This window comes from Gossypium arboreum, chromosome 13, assembly GCF_025698485.1.
Source record: "Gossypium arboreum isolate Shixiya-1 chromosome 13, ASM2569848v2, whole genome shotgun sequence".
Classification (NCBI taxonomy): domain Eukaryota; kingdom Viridiplantae; phylum Streptophyta; class Magnoliopsida; order Malvales; family Malvaceae; genus Gossypium; species Gossypium arboreum.
The window spans coordinates 123,041,102-123,059,580 of NC_069082.1; the positions used below are offsets into that span (position 1 = coordinate 123,041,102).

At 33.9% G+C, this 18,479-nt stretch overlaps 1 protein-coding gene and 1 long non-coding RNA gene across 6 annotated transcripts; one reads left to right on the forward strand and one right to left on the reverse strand.

Annotated features, from left to right (window-relative positions):
- Window positions 1-23: 23 nt before the first annotated feature.
- On the forward strand, window positions 24-1,751 carry LOC108463841 (uncharacterized). The gene is made up of 2 exons (XR_001868174.2): window positions 24-777; window positions 1,307-1,751. It is a non-coding gene; the product is annotated as an uncharacterized LOC108463841 (long non-coding RNA).
- On the reverse strand, window positions 1,061-12,111 carry LOC108463840 (ubiquitin carboxyl-terminal hydrolase 26). 5 transcript variants are annotated; one of them, XM_053023762.1, is made up of 15 exons: window positions 11,806-12,111; window positions 11,156-11,255; window positions 10,433-11,029; window positions 9,544-9,799; window positions 8,603-9,330; window positions 8,265-8,370; window positions 7,730-7,908; window positions 7,232-7,516; window positions 6,939-7,143; window positions 6,371-6,442; window positions 5,987-6,211; window positions 4,761-5,021; window positions 3,813-3,954; window positions 3,085-3,276; window positions 1,061-1,608 (listed from the first exon to the last, which is right to left on the reverse strand). In XM_053023762.1, exons 2-14 carry the CDS (start codon window positions 11,233-11,235, stop codon window positions 3,182-3,184), a joined length of 3,231 nt encoding a protein of 1,076 aa, XP_052879722.1. In that variant the 5' UTR covers window positions 11,236-11,255; window positions 11,806-12,111; the 3' UTR covers window positions 1,061-1,608; window positions 3,085-3,181. The 5 variants fall into 5 exon arrangements, with proteins under 5 accessions (XP_052879722.1, XP_052879721.1, XP_017619276.1 ...); XM_053023761.1 differs by lacking the exon at window positions 1,061-1,608 and adding an exon at window positions 2,303-2,734 and having other exon boundaries at window positions 11,156-11,252; XM_017763787.2 differs by lacking the exon at window positions 1,061-1,608 and adding an exon at window positions 2,303-2,734.
- Between the last annotated feature and the right edge of the window lie 6,368 nt (window positions 12,112-18,479).

Below are 18,479 nucleotides of genomic sequence, written 5' to 3' on the forward strand. Positions count from 1 at the left end.
TTGGGTTTTGGTGACCTACAGAAGTTCAGTGAGACTTGTTGGAGATCTTCATTAGGCTTTTTATGTAAGGCCCATTATTACAGAGAACCTAATTATTCACACATCATAATTACATACAAAGGTAGTAGAAACACAAGGAAACCCTACGAAACTCTCCGCCCTCTGCCTTTTTCTCCTTCACCGACCCGTTTTATATATGGAAGCGGAAAGAAACAAGAGCTTAAGGACAAAGAGGTGGTAGGACAAAAATGAGTCCAGGTTTCTGTTATTTTGGTGATTACCTTTCAAATGACCCTCAAGTTCAACCAAGTATACATTGCTTCTGTTATTTCTTATTCCTGGTGGCTAGTTAGCCATTCACATCCAAAAGCTATATCTTACGTGTGAATGGTAGTAGGCTCACCTAAATCAGGTCTTGGCGGCCTTCTCTTGGGGAACTGGATTCTCTTCCTGAGTTTCACTTACAGGCTGTCAACAACATTCCTCCTTATTCTCATTTTGTCTAATTATCAATGCTACTACTTTTAGTAATAGTACTGATGAATAAAATGTTGATTCTTTGTTCCTGGATTTCTAGATTCCAGGTTGTATTTTCAATTTATAAACAAGGGAAAAAAACAGAATAGTCGGCATCGAGGGGTTTTAAAAAACTGTTCTTATCGGTCCTACTTGCAGGCCAAGCTTGATGGAAGAAGATAATAATAACTTTATGCTCATTCATTTGTTGGGTCGGACTTAGTTTTTAGTCCTTTAAAGCAAGAGTGGTCATTGGTGTAGGTATGTACTTTTACTAGCAACCATTAATATTTTCTATCATGGGATTCTGAACATTCTAATGGCTTGAAGAATAATTTCAATTAAGCTGAAACTTTGATAGTTATTATCTGTTCTCTGATAACTTTTTTTGTTCTTCTTCTTCTTCTTGTAAATTGAATAATGGAACTCAAGTGACATTTTGCTCTTCCAAGGATTTTAGATTCATTATTTTGATCTCCTAAGGTGTGCATATTTCTAATAAACATTGAAGTGTTGCAAGGTTTTGCTTCCTTTGCTTTTGAGGTTCAATAATTGATTAGTGATTTGATGTTTTTATTGTGTAACCGAACTCCACAATGTGTGATGAAATTTGTGGAGCCTTATTTCTCAAGAAGACACCATCCAGTACTAGCATTCAATTTTAAACCATGGTTTTGCAGTACTGGAAGCAACTTTTGCTTCTTTGGTTTACTACTTTAGTCCTTTGAAATCAACTCTTTGCTGCTTTGATTGACAGCTTATATTATTCCTTTTGATGATCTGTTGGTAGGCATGCCTTGTTCCCTCGCCTATCGGATCTTGATGCGTCACAAGATGCAATCGATCATGCAAGTTATAAATTCAAGGTGGAGGGGTTGCCTGATGCACCAGTCTTTCCTTCGTTCCAATCTTGGGGCAGCCTCCCTTTCCGAGTATCTATATTCCCCCTCATCCGAGGCTCAGATTTAACCTCCATAATTAATCTCAATATGGGGCTCCAACATCCTTCCTGTCAGAAGTTGATGATCTCTTAGCTCAGAAGACATTTATACAAGGCGACTGCGAATCTCTATAGCAGACAGCTTTCAGGACCTACAGAAGATAGTATTCATAAGGATGAGACAAATTAAAGCAAATGAACCGATGCCTAGGACTACTATGGTGTTTTTATCTTCATTCTACATCCAATTTGCTTAACATATACATACATAGTCGAAGTTACTTCCTTTTAACAAGTCTTCATTATGATTCTGGTTCATCTGTTTTATTTTTTTATATTTCTCCAAAAAGTAAATGAAGTAAATTGCTGCTACACTTTTAATTTCACTTTTAATTTGCTGCTACACTTCTTAACTACATATATCTTCTTCACTCTAGCAACACACCATAAATATAGACGATCATTCCTCTTAATCTATAATCATAAACTTAAACTAAATAATTTGTCCATAATTTTTTTCAATCATCTAAGGGTTATAAAAATGTAATAACAAAAGTGACTTTGAACAAATTAAATCGACAACCAGTACAAACTGATAAAATTGAGTTTTATTTTTTTAAAATTTTTTACTCAGACCAATTGAATCAACAAACCAATGATATGATCAATTCGATCATCGACCCGGTTTAAAAAACTTTGAGAAAACAGAAACAAGCTGATGTAATGGCAGGATAAAATTTCCATCGGAATATTTACCAAGTAACTGTACCATAGAATAGGCATCCATCCATCCATCACACTGATGTTGAAACCAATAATTTTTTTCTTTTGAAGAACGGAAACCAGTTTTTTGAACCCAAACACAACAGATTTACTAATAAGCAATAATCATCCATCCATCATATGAATGTTGATACCTTCAATTCATAGCATATTACAGTGAACTCATATTTGTACAAGCAAAATATGCAAGTCTACCACCATCACCACTTAAAACCATCCATAACCTTGCATCTCACTCCAGTCCAATCCAGTTCACGCAAAGGAAATATTGCTCCAATCAAACTCACAATTCATATATATCCATCTCTACTTAATTTATATAATAATAAAGGTTCCAACTTTCTTGCTTTCTTCTATCACTGTTTCCGCGGTCACCACACTGCCATGGTTGTCTAGGTCCTAAGGTTTTCTGGATTACAAGGCACAAAACTGGGCTGGGGATGAGACATCACATCACGTAATATAATTCCTCCGAGCAGCAACATTTCCTACTATCTGCTAGCACAAATACAACGTTTTTACCAATCACTGATTTCTTGCACCAATGACCAAACCAGGGACAGACAAGTTGCAAAGTTAAACCAAAACTAGGATAAAACAGCCAAACAAACGCAGACACCAAATGAATAGTATTCTTGGATATACAAAAGACTAATCACTGCTGATGTCATCATGCATGCTCAAACATATATATTCATGTCCGTATAAGCAATCATAGAAGCTTCATCCTGCACATGCCATGGGATTGCACTAGAGCTTTTCGATAGGCTTTAAGTATTGCATCAAAATGATGAGGAGGCTAGAAGAGATGCATATAAAAAATATAAATAGAAATAGCAACTTACCTACTAACATGCAAATCAAAACATTCCACGATTCCTTCTTCCACCATCAATATCTACAAAAATTTAGATCTTGTAGGCAAAAAACATAACACTTCATCTAAACAACTTGAGATGAAATATTTGCTGTCAATAGTGTTCCCCGAAATCCTTCTTCAATATTTTCAACATTCATTTTCTGGTCAGAAAGCTCATCTGTGCATCACAAAGGGATCAGCAAACGATGGCAATTTCATTATTGAAATGCTTGGGTGATACAGCTTAGAATGAAATTAACGATATAGCTTTTTGAGCAAAATGTATATATAAAAGAAAGTGAACTCTTAGAAAGGAGAAAAACGCAGTAGAAATAACCGAAATAACGCAGTAGAAATAACTGAAATAATTTCTTGTATAGTTATTTAGAAAAGGTAAAAAAAAAGTGGGTTAATAGATAATAATTAAAGCTCATTTTAAAAAAAAATTTAAATATTAATATAACCTTATGAAAATATGTTACTTATTTTATGGTTTTGTTTTATGTATTTTTCCATTCATAAGTTGGTCTCATTTGACTCATGACAACAAAACTCATTCAGGGAAATTATCAGTGAGTACATATAATAACACCATACTTCTTTATTCAAAAAGGCATGTGAAGTTAAAATTACTAATATATCCACAACCAATGAAATACTGTAATTATATTCAGTGGATTAGTTAGGAAAGGAAAAAGAAAAAAGAAATGTTACCAGCGATATCTCTATCTTCATGGATTTCAGAATCTTTCACCCAAAGCCTATCTCCAGGAAATATATTCATGTCAGCAAGAGTAGCAGTTTCCTGATCAATTACTCGGGATCCTTTGTGCAGTATTTGGTTTTCCTTAACAACCTACATATAGTGATTGTCAATGAGGCTGCTACTGAAAGAAAACAGATTTCCTATAGTGACAACAAATGCTAATTACAAATGCATCTAAAGGAAATAAATTGAAGATAGCAATATCTCAATTCCAAGTAGACAATCAAGCAAACCTTGTAAAATTAAATAATATTAAGAAATTGTCTACTGCCACACTTTCAATCAAAGGTTGATATTAACCCCAAATTAGCGGGCAATGTCCAGCCAAATCATATATAACCAACTCCAGCAGAAACTTTATTTTCACATGTTTGATCAAAAGTGATCCACATAAGTGATTTTAAATTCCATGAAGCTATTCTCCAAAAATAATTCCACGAAGCTAAAACGGAACGATTGAGCAATTTCAGGAAAGTAACGGTGCTTTGCAACTTAACCTACTGATATCATATAAGTAAATAAAATATTGTTGAGAAAGTGACAAGACTGTTAAAATCAGTGCAACAATATAAATGGTTCATATAATATTAATAATTAAGATTTTATTAAACTCAAAAACAATATGACAACAAAAGGTTAAGGTCCGCAAAATGGTAATGCATTAAGCAAGGAATTTGTAGGGAAAAAAATGGCATGTAGGCAGAGACAAGATTGCCAGTGCAGTTAAAGTAGTCTGAAACATGAGAACACAAGTTCTAGACAGAGAAAGGGGTATATATGTTATAGTTTTGCAATGTAAAGATACCTACTTAGTTAAGAAAAAGCACATAAAACAAGCACAAAATTTCCAAGGAAACAAATATATTGTAAAATTCCACAAACTCAACAATGCGTACCCCAAGTGATTCCCATATCATCATTTTCAACTGATATATTGAGGTAGTTGCAGAAACTCTTAAATTTACTAAATTTCCATTGTTTGTCCTCCGAGAACGCTTGGAGGTTCGTCGATCAGGCTCAGAGGACTCAGATGCTTGTAAGATTGACTTTGGAGCTTCTTTTCCACGTACAAGATAAACATAAATATCTTCATCAGCATAGTTAAGCTTTTGCATCAACTCGCAGCTTTCTCTTTCTCCAATGCACTCCTCACATACCTGGAAAATATCAACATAAGTAGACCAAACTTTCAAATACAAGAGTACTGCTGGAAAAAAGTCCAACCATGTTTTGGGCAAAAATTTTAACATAAATCATTTCCCAGATTCGATGCAAGTAAAAATTATTTTTAAAAAAAAAAAAACACTTTAAGCACTATGTACCACATTCCTTTCTATGAAATTCCCTGGCCAACCAGGACCAGCATGTCATACTTGCCTTCTTCACATGTGCGTCTAACATATGCAACAATTTCCTATGAACAAGTGAGGCAATCCTACAAAGTAAATTCTGAAAGCAATACTTACATTCATTTAAATGAGGTTGGCAAGCCCTCAGATCTCCTAACAACCACGGCAGAATGTTACAATCCCACTCTAGCCAGTATTACATTGTTCAAGTTTCATAACTTCTTAGATGTCTCAGAATGTTTGAAAACCTATGAACAATAAAGCATTCTTGCCCTTAAAATTATGAGGAACCTTTTAGAATTGGATAGATCAAATAGCGTATATTTTCTTCTTCCACTAATCATATTTCCAATTACCTCTGCTTGAATTGAATGCATAAAACACAACTGTTTATTTGAAGAAAAATAAATAATTAAAAAATATACAGCATTCTCTATCTTCTTCCAATTGTTTTTCTAGTTCTTCAAATTCTCATCTTCTTTCCATGCAAAAAAGGAAAATCAATCCTGCATACCTCAGGACGTGCACATCACATTTCATTATGGAAAGTTAACAACACCAACAACCAATACTTATAACCACCTAGATAAGAGCACAAAAGTTTCCTTTTCTTTTGTGACAACTATAATATTAGCTAAATTATCATCAAGTTTTAACTCACAAAAAAGAAGCCAACGTTCATAAATCCTAAATCAAAATAAGCTCCATTACATAGATCACATAACAGGAAGAAATTTTCAAAACACGTAACAGGAATAAAATTACAATATTACCTCTGCACAGGTCCTAATCACTGGTTGCCTTGACTCATTCTCATTATTTACTTCATTTTGAAGATCAAGCGGCTGCTCACACATTCGCATGCCCCCACAGCATTCAGCCAAATCATTAGAGCTACAAAGCTCAATTATAGCAGATATGCCATTCTCCTCAGTACCACCCCATTCTTCACAAAAGCATTTCCAATCGTTCTCAGTGATAATGGTCAACCTATCTGTCTAAAATCCAAAGATGAGACTTTAAATTTTGAACTAATATTCTAGATGAAGAAACGATTTGGATATTGCCAAAAAGTTCAAAAATAAAAAACAGCACTAGTAGGTATCACCATCTGCATATTCAACAAAATGAATATGTATAAACACTCATATACTTACAGTAGAACTCTTCTGGAAAAAGGACCCACGTTTGTAGGCCACTTTAGGTGGCCTCTCCAGAAGGCGTGAATGCTGGAGAAAAGAAAGGTAGAAGGCTATTAGAACCAATTTCCTCGTGAATAATAATAATTGGAAAAGAAAGGAAAAAGATCACAAACTGAAAGCAATATAGGCCCCGATAATCTACAGATAAAATTTTACTTCCGACAGCATATTCCTCACTGTAAGTATGAAAGTCAATTTCAACCATAAGGTGGTTGTTGGCCCATTCATAAGTTCATTATTTCTAAATTCTTTAACTGCTGCCGAAAAACATCATTACCAAATGACAGAAAGCACCAAAATGCACATAGAAAAAGGCTGGTCACTTCCCCACCAAACCAAACCAACAAGCATCAATCATAGGTAGGGAATAATCCCAATATATTCAGGGTTGGATAAATTTTAATGGGGTTTGAAGAACCTCAAACTGCAATGGTAAACAAGCACCAATCCTAGGTAGGGAAAATAATCATCCGCAATGGCACTAGACTATATAAAAAGAACTATTAGAAAAGTTGCAAGTGACCTTTTCACATTTAAGCAAATTAATAACGCCGTCAAGAATTTCAGGTTCCATGGATGAAGTATGTTTGCTGCTTGCAGTGACGTAGCTCCTCCATTTTGAAAGCCAAGAAGAAGGCAGCAAGTAGTACTTGCAATTTGAAGACAGCGGGATACTCTTGCCCATGGCTAATTTTTCATGGTTTTGACGCTGTTTAAGCTTCATTTCTCTGTAGCATGAACAATCAAAGTCAATCAACCATGAACGCATATTGACAGATAGCAACAAAATATGAATGAGAACTTAGTTCAGATTACCTTCTAGAATCCTCCAAGCATGCAACTTCTGAAAGTGTATTGCTGCACTCAGGACACTCTTCAGAGTCGGAAGGAAAAGTTGAACAACCTGAAGAATCATCAGGTTTTACTGTAATTGCATCCTCATAAAAGAAGAGCCATAGCTTCTCAGGAACCAGCAATCGCTTAGCACCAGCAGCTTGCTCTGGCATCAGGTGCCCATGAGGGCACCTAATTGACATTGTTGGTCCAGCATCAGCTTCACAAGGTGCATCAAGGTTTTTTCTTTTCACCCACTGCTGTAACCTACAAGTAGAAAATGTTCAGTGTCACTATAAACTCAGAACATAGCAACACAGAGCAGTGAAACCAAAAGGCTAGAAGGTATGTGTTTCCTACAACAGTTATTAGAAGAAGAAAAGGACCATTACACATAACAATCTACCGCAGCAAGGAAAGGTAATCAAATTATTGAGACTATTTAAAGCAGAAATAAAATAGAAACTGCTGTAGTCATACCATGCCTTTGATACATAGTAGGCTCCATCTTTGCACTTGGCTAAAAGTACATCGTCTGCAATCTCTTTCATCAATTTTCTTCGATCCCTATAGCTGTCGGCACATACAACTGTATGTGCCACATCAATAAGGCAGTCCAGGCAGTGATCACCTTTGGCAAATGTTGGGCCCCCGTTGTACTGGTTTGCACAAGCATCATCAAAATGAACCCAGAGGTAATTGACATCACACAATAGGGGAAAATAAGATATCAAAATGGAAAAGCAAAATATTACATATGTACAAAAACATTAACATAACAATAATCATTTTTACATTTTGACAAAAAAGCAAATATGCAGAACAGAATTCAAAACTAGAAAAGCAAGTACACTCATGCAGCAATAAAAGTCATCCATTTCATTAAAATTTAACCAAGCGCTAAAGATTAAAAAAAGACAGACAAGAAAGGTATCTAAGTGTAATTAAACGTGAAAAGTAAATAACAATGGACAGAGTTCAAGCAATAAAAGTCATATGATTAAAATGAAGCTACCTTAGAGCACTTCGTCCAGGCTCCAGATGACAATCGCTTCACAGAGCCAGCTTTGGAAAGTGGTATTTTTCCATGGGAACATTGGATAGATGTATTATCTAAAACTCTGCAGGACATCAAACCATCAGCTCTAAGAGTAAACCTCGCAACAGTTGCCATGGAAAATTTAAAAAATCCATAAAGGGAACTAAATTTGGAAAAGAAAAAAAAAATACAAGCTTAAGCAAGATTACAAACATGCAGAAGTCCACACCTTAAGAGGTCAATTATTTAACAACCGTACATGCATAAGCAAATAAAAAAGGAAGAATTCAAATAAAATGTAGCCTTATACTTACGGTGGAGAAATATTATCAGCCCATTGGCGAAGCCAGTCTGTGGAAATCCAATAGAATGGTTCTTCAACTGAATGAACAGGAGCGTCAGATAGCACTGATCTCACTTCCTGTCTCCTTTCTGTTATGTGATCTAGTTCTCTTTTCTTCTTCAATTTGTATTGTTCACAAGCATCAACATATGATGAATTCAAGTTTGTTATCTCCTCACAAAGATGAGATGGAAGTGAAATTCCATCATGTAAGAAAACTGCATCCCCTTCTATTTCCATGGTGCTGGCACCATTCTTCTTAGAACTAAGATTGTACATCAGCATGTAGGCATCAGTAGATGAAAACATCTCTATATGACTCCCAACACTAGATTCTTCATGTTGCAGCTGAATGGAATCCAAATGATTTCCATTGGCAGTGCCATCCCCTCCTGTGCAAGACGAATGAACAACTGCATCTGATCGATTAGATTTAGTATTGGAAGTTGAAGAGCCTTCTCCAAATGGATGATGACCCAAGTTTGAGACATGTTCGTCATCAAACTCCCACCACTGCCCTGTATTCTCATCCTTAATATGAGCTATATAGTGGCCACTGTTTGCAGCAGTTCCTTTGTGAATAAGAACTGCCGACAAGTCGTATATTAATTCCACTTGAGAAGGCTTTGACAACCTCCCCTGCATATCTAGCTTTCCAGGAAAAGAGAACACAGAAGTAATCTTCTTCTTTGAAGTAGTCTACTGACACATTGAAGCACAGAAAATATTAAAAGTGTTATGACTGTTTGATGAAGCATGCTTTTGACAAGAGCTTCTTCCACAAACAACACAAATGAATTACTTATGCATCACATCAAAGGTTATAATAGAAAGGAAAAAGGATCTGCTAATCTATTAACTGTAAGATATTAAAGCAAAAAGCAAAATGATACCCAATACACCATCAATTACCTTTTGAAGGAAATCATAGCGCTTCAGCTGAAAATTAAGCACATCAGGGAGTGTCCGCAACTTGATACTGCGAGAGGCATCAACTCTTATGTTACATGACTCACAAAAATATTGGTTATCGCCATGTAACTCTTCCACACTCAGGTAATCAGTTAAACTCTCCTCAAGAGTTTTGAGGCCCTTGACATTTAACTCAAGCTCATAAAAATCTTCCATCTTTGAAGAAGCTTCAGAATCTTTGCCACATCTTGAGCACCTATGCATGAAGGATAATACATAAATCTAAAATAAAATACATTCTTCTACAAATTGCTACAGCAAAACTACCAAGACACTAACAAATAACCTCACAATGAAAAGTGGTTGCAACTAGTAGATGATTGAAATGTTTACATGAGGCAGCTGCTATAATACTGGAGGTTTGTACTAGTAGATGCCTAATGCTAGCTCAAGCATGACAGAAACCTAGACTAAAAGCAAGCTGACATTGAAGGAATTATTTGAAATAAGGCAACAAGAAAAGAGCATTCGTGGAGGAATAATCCACTTCTGAACAAATGTAAGCAAGTGGTAGTATTAAATGGCACAATGATATCTCTTGAAAGCTTCCAGAGTGCACTAAAATTTTTCCCTTGATATTGAAGAGTGGGTTTTCTTTACCTCTCAGTTTTCCTCCCTTTTAGGTTAATTAGTTCTTTTTTCTTAAAAGTCAATCACAATTCGTTATTTAGTTATATTAGAGGCAGGCATCAAGGTTTGAATCATATATGACCATCTTATAAGTCTCCAAAACATATCAAACCAAGTAAAAGAATAAATATAGCAATAATGCCAAATGCAAAATAGAAAATCATAATTTGCAAACTAGCACTGATGAGATTGATCTTACGTTGTAACATGAGATACACTTCCTCGAAAGAGATCTTGAACAATTGTCCTTGCTTTGGAAACTTGAGAATCACTTAGACAACGCTCAAGCAAAGAAAAAAGTAAGGTCAGAAATTCATGGCTATCCTGTTGAACTCCATTATCTAACTCGAGTGTTTTTATAAAAGGGGCAGAGTCAATGAAAGCCATTTTACTAGCATGCAACTGCGCAAAAAGTCGTGCAAGTTGATCTAAGACAGGATGTCGGTTCAAAACATCAGGTTCAACAGAGAAAACACCTTGTCGAAATGATTTGTTCATGTACAAGCACTGTAAAATGCTGTTAGCATAGCATGTTGCACCCAGGTTCGTAAGACCTGCAGGTGAGTAAGCAGAAGCACGGAGATCTTTACATGGATCTGGACCAAGAGCTTGAATAATATCCGACATTTTCTGCCATAAGCCAGCTTTCCGACTGCCATTAGGAGGTGGAATCAACCCACAAAAACAATTCGGGTTGTCCTTAGTATTCACACGACAGCCTTGACAAACCGGTTTTGTGATCATGTACAGCTGATTTACATCATCATCAGTTATTTCACCTGTCAGGTGAATTTTCCTGCACAAGGGGAAGAAAGATTCAAAAAGAACACCAATATAAAGCTTAGCAGCTTCCCAAGCACCCCCCGTGAGGAAAAAGAACAAGTAAAATATTACTGAGTCTTAAATAAAAAATAGCTAGTACCTTAATATTTCAGTAGTTGTATCATCATTCTCCACCTGTCTGTGTCTTTTATTTTTACTACGGGTTGTTGGTCGGCTCATTTTATCATTGACCGACCCTGCTGTGGGCACAAAAATGAGATTAGGTCATATAATGTTGTTTAAGGAATAAAAGGCAAAATTGCAAGTTTAATTGAGAGTTCAAGGCTCTGAGCATGAGCATTAAATCCATCCTCACAAAGGACCAAATAGAATCAATTATCCTCGGAAAGAGCCAATCTTAGGACAGCACCCAGCATACATTTGTTAGCAAACGGTCTCCCGGCCGCTATTTCGCCGTCCCACACAGCTAAAAACCTCAATACCGGTGTGAACAAATTTCACGTCAATAGCGGCGGATCACGGCCACCAATAGCAGAGAAACGGGAAATAGCGGCGTCGCTAAATCGATACCTTTCAAAAAAAGTTCTTCTCACCGAAGTAAACAGGGAGAGAATATGATGAGACAGAGTAACGAGGAGTAGGATCGAAAACAAAAAAAAAATCAAATATAGCAGAGTGATGCAGAGGCAGAGGCAGAGACCAGAGAACACAAACCGAGCCATACCACAAAATCGGATAACTCGGAGTTGAAATCAATCTTCAAGTTAAGTTTAGGGTTTCGAAAATTACCTTGTTTAATTTTCTGGTCTTTAGCTAGGTTGCCGGAAACTTGAAGGCAAGAGAAGAAGGAGACTGGAGGCGGCGGAGGAGGCGGAGGGACGGGGGCAAAATGGGAGGGAGAGAAGACGAGGCTGGGACAGAGTGGTGGCGAGAGGCTTGTTTGGCGGGGGATGTGAAGAGAGTGGGTCGGGAATTTTTCAAGGAAATTTCGGGGAAAAAAAATCTTTTTTGATTTGTAATTTTATTTGAAGAAAATACTAACAATCTAATAGAAGTTAAATTTATATAATTTTGATGTAATTAGAACAGTCACTTGGGCTGTTTTAAATATGGTTAATTTAAGTTTGGTTAATTCCAGTTTTGAAATTCAAGTTATTTTTAATTATTTAAGTAAATTTTAAATTTGAATTATTTTAATTTCGAGCCAATTTTATTTTAATTATTTCGGCTTTTCTATTTTTTTCAAATAATAATTATTTCATATTTAATAATTTAAGTTTAAATTTAATACACATCATATTGAGTGAGATAATTTTATATTTAAGTTATTTATATGTTTTAGGTTTGAGGAATGATGTATAAAGTTTTTTTTAATTTTAAAATAAAATTACATTAAAGTTAAATAACTTATATAATCGGCTTAAATTTATTATAAAATTTATAATTATTAGAATTTTTTAAGAAAATATTATAAATTATTATAAATTTAAATTGATTGACTTATAATATATAAAACCATAAAAATCATTTTCAATTGTTATTTTATTTAGTTTATTTTAAATTCTCAATATAAATATTTTATTGTTAATGATATTTTTAATTTCTATTTCTATTTTTATTATTAATAACATCATTTAATTCAAAATTTGTGGGACAACTATAAATTAACTAAACTTTTAGGATTTAAATCACCTATAAAATTAAGGTTCCGTTTGTTTCAATTGAAAATGGCTTTAGGAAAATGACTTATTTTTCTAGAAAAACTAATATTTTCTAGTATTTGGACAAATTTGTGTAAAATATTTTTCATTATTTGTCGATTTCTTGAAAATATTTCATAAAAGTTGTTTTCAATTAAACAAATATACATTTAAGATTTTCTTATATTTTCATTGTTTAATTGAGTTTATTTTATATCTATAAAATTATATTTTACATTGTTATTGCATATATTAATAGACATAATATAATATATAAATATATCAAATTAAATATATAATATTACTTAATTATTAAGCTAGAATACCAACATACATAAATTGAAAACAATCAAAGCGAATAAATGATTCTGATTGTATTATAAAGACACAAAAAACAAAGATTAAAAATACTAAATTTGCTTCCAAACCATAATTAGTACTATATAACATTAAATTAATAATATTACCCGAGTGCATAATTAGTAGTACACCACATTATAACTAAAACATTTGTTTGAATAATAATAAATTAGCTTCAAAAAAGTAGAACAAAAATTAAATAAAAGCTAATTTATTATTATTCAATTAGTAAAGTAAAGGGGCTCAAATCTATGGTAAAATCGTAAAACATGAAGACAATTAGGGATATGCCATTCTTAAGGCTCCAAGCTTTTAACTTCGAAATTCAAGTAGTCATTGGTTGTTTTCTTGAATTTTTATAGATTTGAGGTCATGGGAACTTGATTTAGCTAACTCATGTACCAATTTGTAAAGCTGTTAATATTTTAGAAAGTTTTCATTATTGAATTCTTGAAGTTTTAGGTGTTAAATTGATAGATTTTAAGCTTAGATGTGAGAAGGATTAAATTATAAAGCTTAATTGATAGTTTAGTACATTAAGGAATAAACTGAATAAAATGTAAAAATGACTATAAAAACAATAAATGGGAGGTCCCTAATGTATAATAGTGAAATCAGAATCCAATTTGAAGCTTTAAATTGAATATGTTAGTCTCGATTTTAAGGACTAAATTGAATAGATTATAAATTTTGTATAAATTGCTAATTGAATGTGAATTGGTTGATTATTGATAGTGCTATATGTTTTATGTTAATCCGTAGCGAAGGTTGATTGCAAAATGTCCAAAGACATTTTGGTAAACAAAGCCTTATAAATTTGAAAAACATATTACCAAAAAAAATTTGGATAAGAGAATAATGGGGTAATTTTACGTTGACTGGAAAACTTTTTATGTTGACCATACTATTTTACATGAAACAAACATCGAAAAATGGTGAAAATATTTTTCGTAAAAGTTTTTTACGTGAAACAACGAAGCCTAAAAGAAAAATTAGTTAAAAGTAAAAAAGAATGAGTAGGGTAGGTTGGAAATACATGATTTGAGTCTTCAGAACAAAGCTTTCCTTTTGAAATTGGATATAATTTTTTTTCGAATCAACATGCCATACTGGTGCAAGTAATGAGAATTAAATATTGAATGGGGGAGGGGAGGCCTACGTTCATTAAGAGATCAAGTAGCTCATTTGTTTGGAAATGCATTGCTAAAGTCTGACGGCATTTACTAAATTCAATTTGTTGGTCGATCAATAATGGGAGGAGGGTTTGATTTTGGTTTGATACCTGGGCCCGGGGCTGGAATCGCTAAATAATTATTGTTTGGAGCATGTATCTTTAAATCTGGCAGTCTTGGTTTCTGACATGGCTGATGCAAAGAGACGTTGGCGGTGGGGAGAGTTTGCATCATTACTTAGTAATGATATTTTACTTTGTATTGCGGCGGTTCGGCCACTTTTGAGAAATGTAAAGAAAGATGTCTGTGTAAAAAAGCATACTAAGTCGGGCTAGTTTTCCATGCCTTCTGCATATGCTTTTTTGGGATAGAAATTCTTGGCACCAACCGAACATCTTTGAACTATAATTTTGAAATTTCTAGGTCCACAATATGTTAGGAATTTCCTTTGGTTGGTGGGACGTCAACGTCTCATTACTAGTAAGGAACGGGTAGAGAAAGGTTTGACGGAGTATGCAAGTTCCACCCCTTGTGGTGCTTGCAACGAGAGCCTGATCCATCTCCTTTGTGACTGCCCAAACGTAGAATTGATTTGGAAGTTTCGAATGTTTTCTTACCTCTCAACAAGCGACATTTATTTTTTCCCTATCATTGCAGGATTGGTTACACATAAATCTATCTAATGTTTTTAATATTCAAATTATTAATTTGAATTGGGTTACTTTGTATGAGATCATGTGTTGGAGTATATGGAAACACTGGAACTTATTGGTGTTCAGAACACAGAGTTTTAGTAGCAAGGATGTGGCTACACAGGCCATTTTGTAGGCGAGACATGTGCGCACAACTAAATTTATGAATGCGGTACGAAGGTCACAGTCCATGGCTAATCAATTATGGACACCACCAAATAAAGATTAGGTGAAACTAAATTATGATGGGTTCATGATATGCGAGGTGAACTGTAATAGCTCGGTTTCTAGTGGCATCAAAAACAGTGGTTTCGGAGCCACAATTCTAACATGTGAATTCATAAATATTAAATAATTAATATTGGTCATTAGTGCCATATTAAAATTTGGTCCAAAATTTTTTATGTTTGGATAGTTAATTAAAGAAAAATGACTAAATCGTAAAAACTTTAAAAGTATGTCACTATTAATTTTTAAGTGCTAAATTTATATGAAAGTATAATTAGATGGATTTTGGTGGCAGTAAAGCCATTTTTAAACTTAGTGGTCGATCATGTGCTTGTTAATTGTGTTTTTATAATTAAAAGGCTTAATTAAAATAAGGTTTAAGTATTATAATAATAAAACAAAAAAGGATCCTACGTCATCTTCTTAAATTTCTTTTTATTTTCAACCAAAACTCCATGGTTGAAACCTTAGAACAATCGGCCAAGCTTCATTTCTTATGCATGGTATGTTGTTCAAGCCTGTTTCTTGTAAATTTTATGTTTTTAAAATTGTTACAGCTTAATCTATCTAGCCTAGGGACTATTTTGAAATACTATCAAAGATTTGAAAATTTTCCATTGATATTCTTGAAGCTTTTTAGTTGTTAATGGTTTAGTTTGGAGCTTGATGATGAATTTGGATTAATTTGTAAAGTGGTTTTCATAGTTTTGAGTTTAAGGACTGAAATGATTAAATATTGAAATTTGCTTCATTTTCTTGTAAAATTTTAGAATTTAAGGGGTGTATAGGGATTTTTAAGAATTTAGCACTATGGGTTAGGGAGTAATTATGAAAATAAACTTGTTTCGATTTTAGGGACTAAATTGAATAAAATGAAAAGGTTTAGGGAAATTGTGAAAAATATCAATAAGAAGTCATATGCATCAAATGGATCTTATAAAGTATTTTGGGCTAATAATCGAAATAAAAATTACTGTATAGATCAAGAACCGGTAGATAATTGTGGAAAAGAGAAAATTATTTATTAGTCCATGATATTGTCATCTTTGCTATTTAACCCTGGTAAGTTTATGCGGTTTTTTTTGTGTGTATTTTTGTAATTTTATAGTTGAAATTCTATAAATTGATGACATTAGTTATAAACTGAGATGCTACAATTGAACTGGTGAAAAAATGGATTGAAATGTAAATTGTTATGCGATTACATGTATTAAGCCTAGATGAACATAGGATAGGATATAGTTTGCATGCCAATTGATTATTTTGTGTGCTGTACCGAATTTGACTTGTGACGAGATGATGATTCATGACTTGTTATTGTACACTGAATATACTAGAGTCCAACATTTGTTGCGAATTACCGAGTTATATTTACAATGATTCTCGTGTGTTTCTAGGGGTGGATGTAAAGCCTATAGGCTTAACACTTGGTGCCTAAACGTGTTTATGGAGGGATGTTAACCTATGGGATAGGCACTTAGTGCCCAAGCGTGTTCTTGGTTGGATCGGCTCGGTTGAGTATTTTGGCATGTTTTGGGTGGATAACCGCGTATCCATATATGTTCATCAAGCTGAATTTCAATGGTTAAATGACATGACTTTGATATGTACTTGATATTTGGTTATAATGCATTGTTGATCACTTGTATATGTTTTCATGATTTCCAGTATTACACTATAACTTGATATTGAATGATATTGTACAAATGAGATGATTAAATGATTTGTATATATAAAACTCACCAATTAAATGGTTGTGGTTGACAAGGTTAATGTTAGTTAATGATTTTGTTAATTATTAAACTATGTTTACTGTAACACCCCGATTTTTGGGGCCTAGAAGAGTTGGGCTTTGAGTCTCGGATTCGGATAGAAGGAAACCTGAATAATTAGGAAGTTTTAAATATTACCGTTTAAGAAAAAAAAATTGAATTACTACTAGAAAATTTTTACTATATTTATTATTACGGATATTTTAAATTTTTACAAAATTTTAATTAGTATTATGAGATAAAATTATTATTAGAAAAATATTATCTGCATGTATGTTTGAAAAATTTTTATGAAAATTTTATTTATTGTATTATTTGAAATTTTATTATTAGATATATTTATAAAATTATTATTATTGGTAATTAAATAAGTAACGAAGGGCTTATAGTGTGGGGAAAAGTCCAGGGTTCGGCCCACAAAATTCTTAAATTTGGCCTCTTAAGGAAATCTGGGTAGTAGGCCTTATTAATAAATTAGGCTGAGTTTTAACATGTAGGAACGCTTGGCCCAATGGCTAAGCACGCTAAGAAAGGCATAGGAGGTGCCTGGGTTCAAGGCACGATGTGCGCAAATGGTTGTTTTTTTTTACAACCAATAATTTCTGCAAGAAGGCCTTATAAATATTTCGAGAGGAAAGGTGACACAAAAGAGGCACGTGGTCAAGTGGCAAGGAGGCGTTAAGAGTGTGCATGTGGTTAGGAGTTTGAGTCTGGTAAGTAGCATATTTTGTTTTATTTTTAAACAAAATTGGGACTGCAGCAGATAAGTCTTAAGATTAGTTGTGAGCAGATTATATCATGAGAAGAGCTTTAGTGCAGTGGCAGTAGCATGCTAGGCCTGTCAAGAGGTTATGGGTTTGAATCCAGGCGCTGGTGTTATTTTGGTATGTTTTTAGGCGGACCAAGACTTCAGCAGGTAAGGTTTAAAGTTAATTGCGACTGTCATATATCCAAGAGCAAGCTACGACGCAGTGGCCAGTAGCGTGCAGATGTGTGTGGAAGGCCTAGGTTCGAGCTGCTAAGCGCTCAGATGCCCCTTTTTGCTGCATGCGTGTGAGAGAGTAGTAGAGTTGGACCAAAACTCTTCCTAGCTGAAGCGGTCAAACGGTGGATAAGACTGCTAGATGGTTGGATGAATTTCAAATGCCTAATTCATGGAGCAAAGCAAGGGAATTTGAAATTAGAAAGAATTTTTAATAAGCATTAAGTACCGTATTTGTTCTTTTAATTTTGGCTTTTATGAATTATTCCCTTTTCGTTCATCTTTCCTTCATCGATAATAAATGAACCTATCTTCTTCTACTATTCTTTTCTTTCTTTTCTTTTATCTCATCTCTTCCTTGTTTAATTTCCTTCAAAGCCAAATTTGTACTGTCATCTCCTCTTTTTTATTTTTCTATTTTCTCTTTTTCATTATACTAAAATCCGAAACATCCATACTTTAGTGATTTGGGAATTAATTTTTAGATCTATTTCCTACTTGCGATTAAGATAGATTCACAGTGGATCTAAGATTTGAAAAGTGTTGGAAACGCTTCT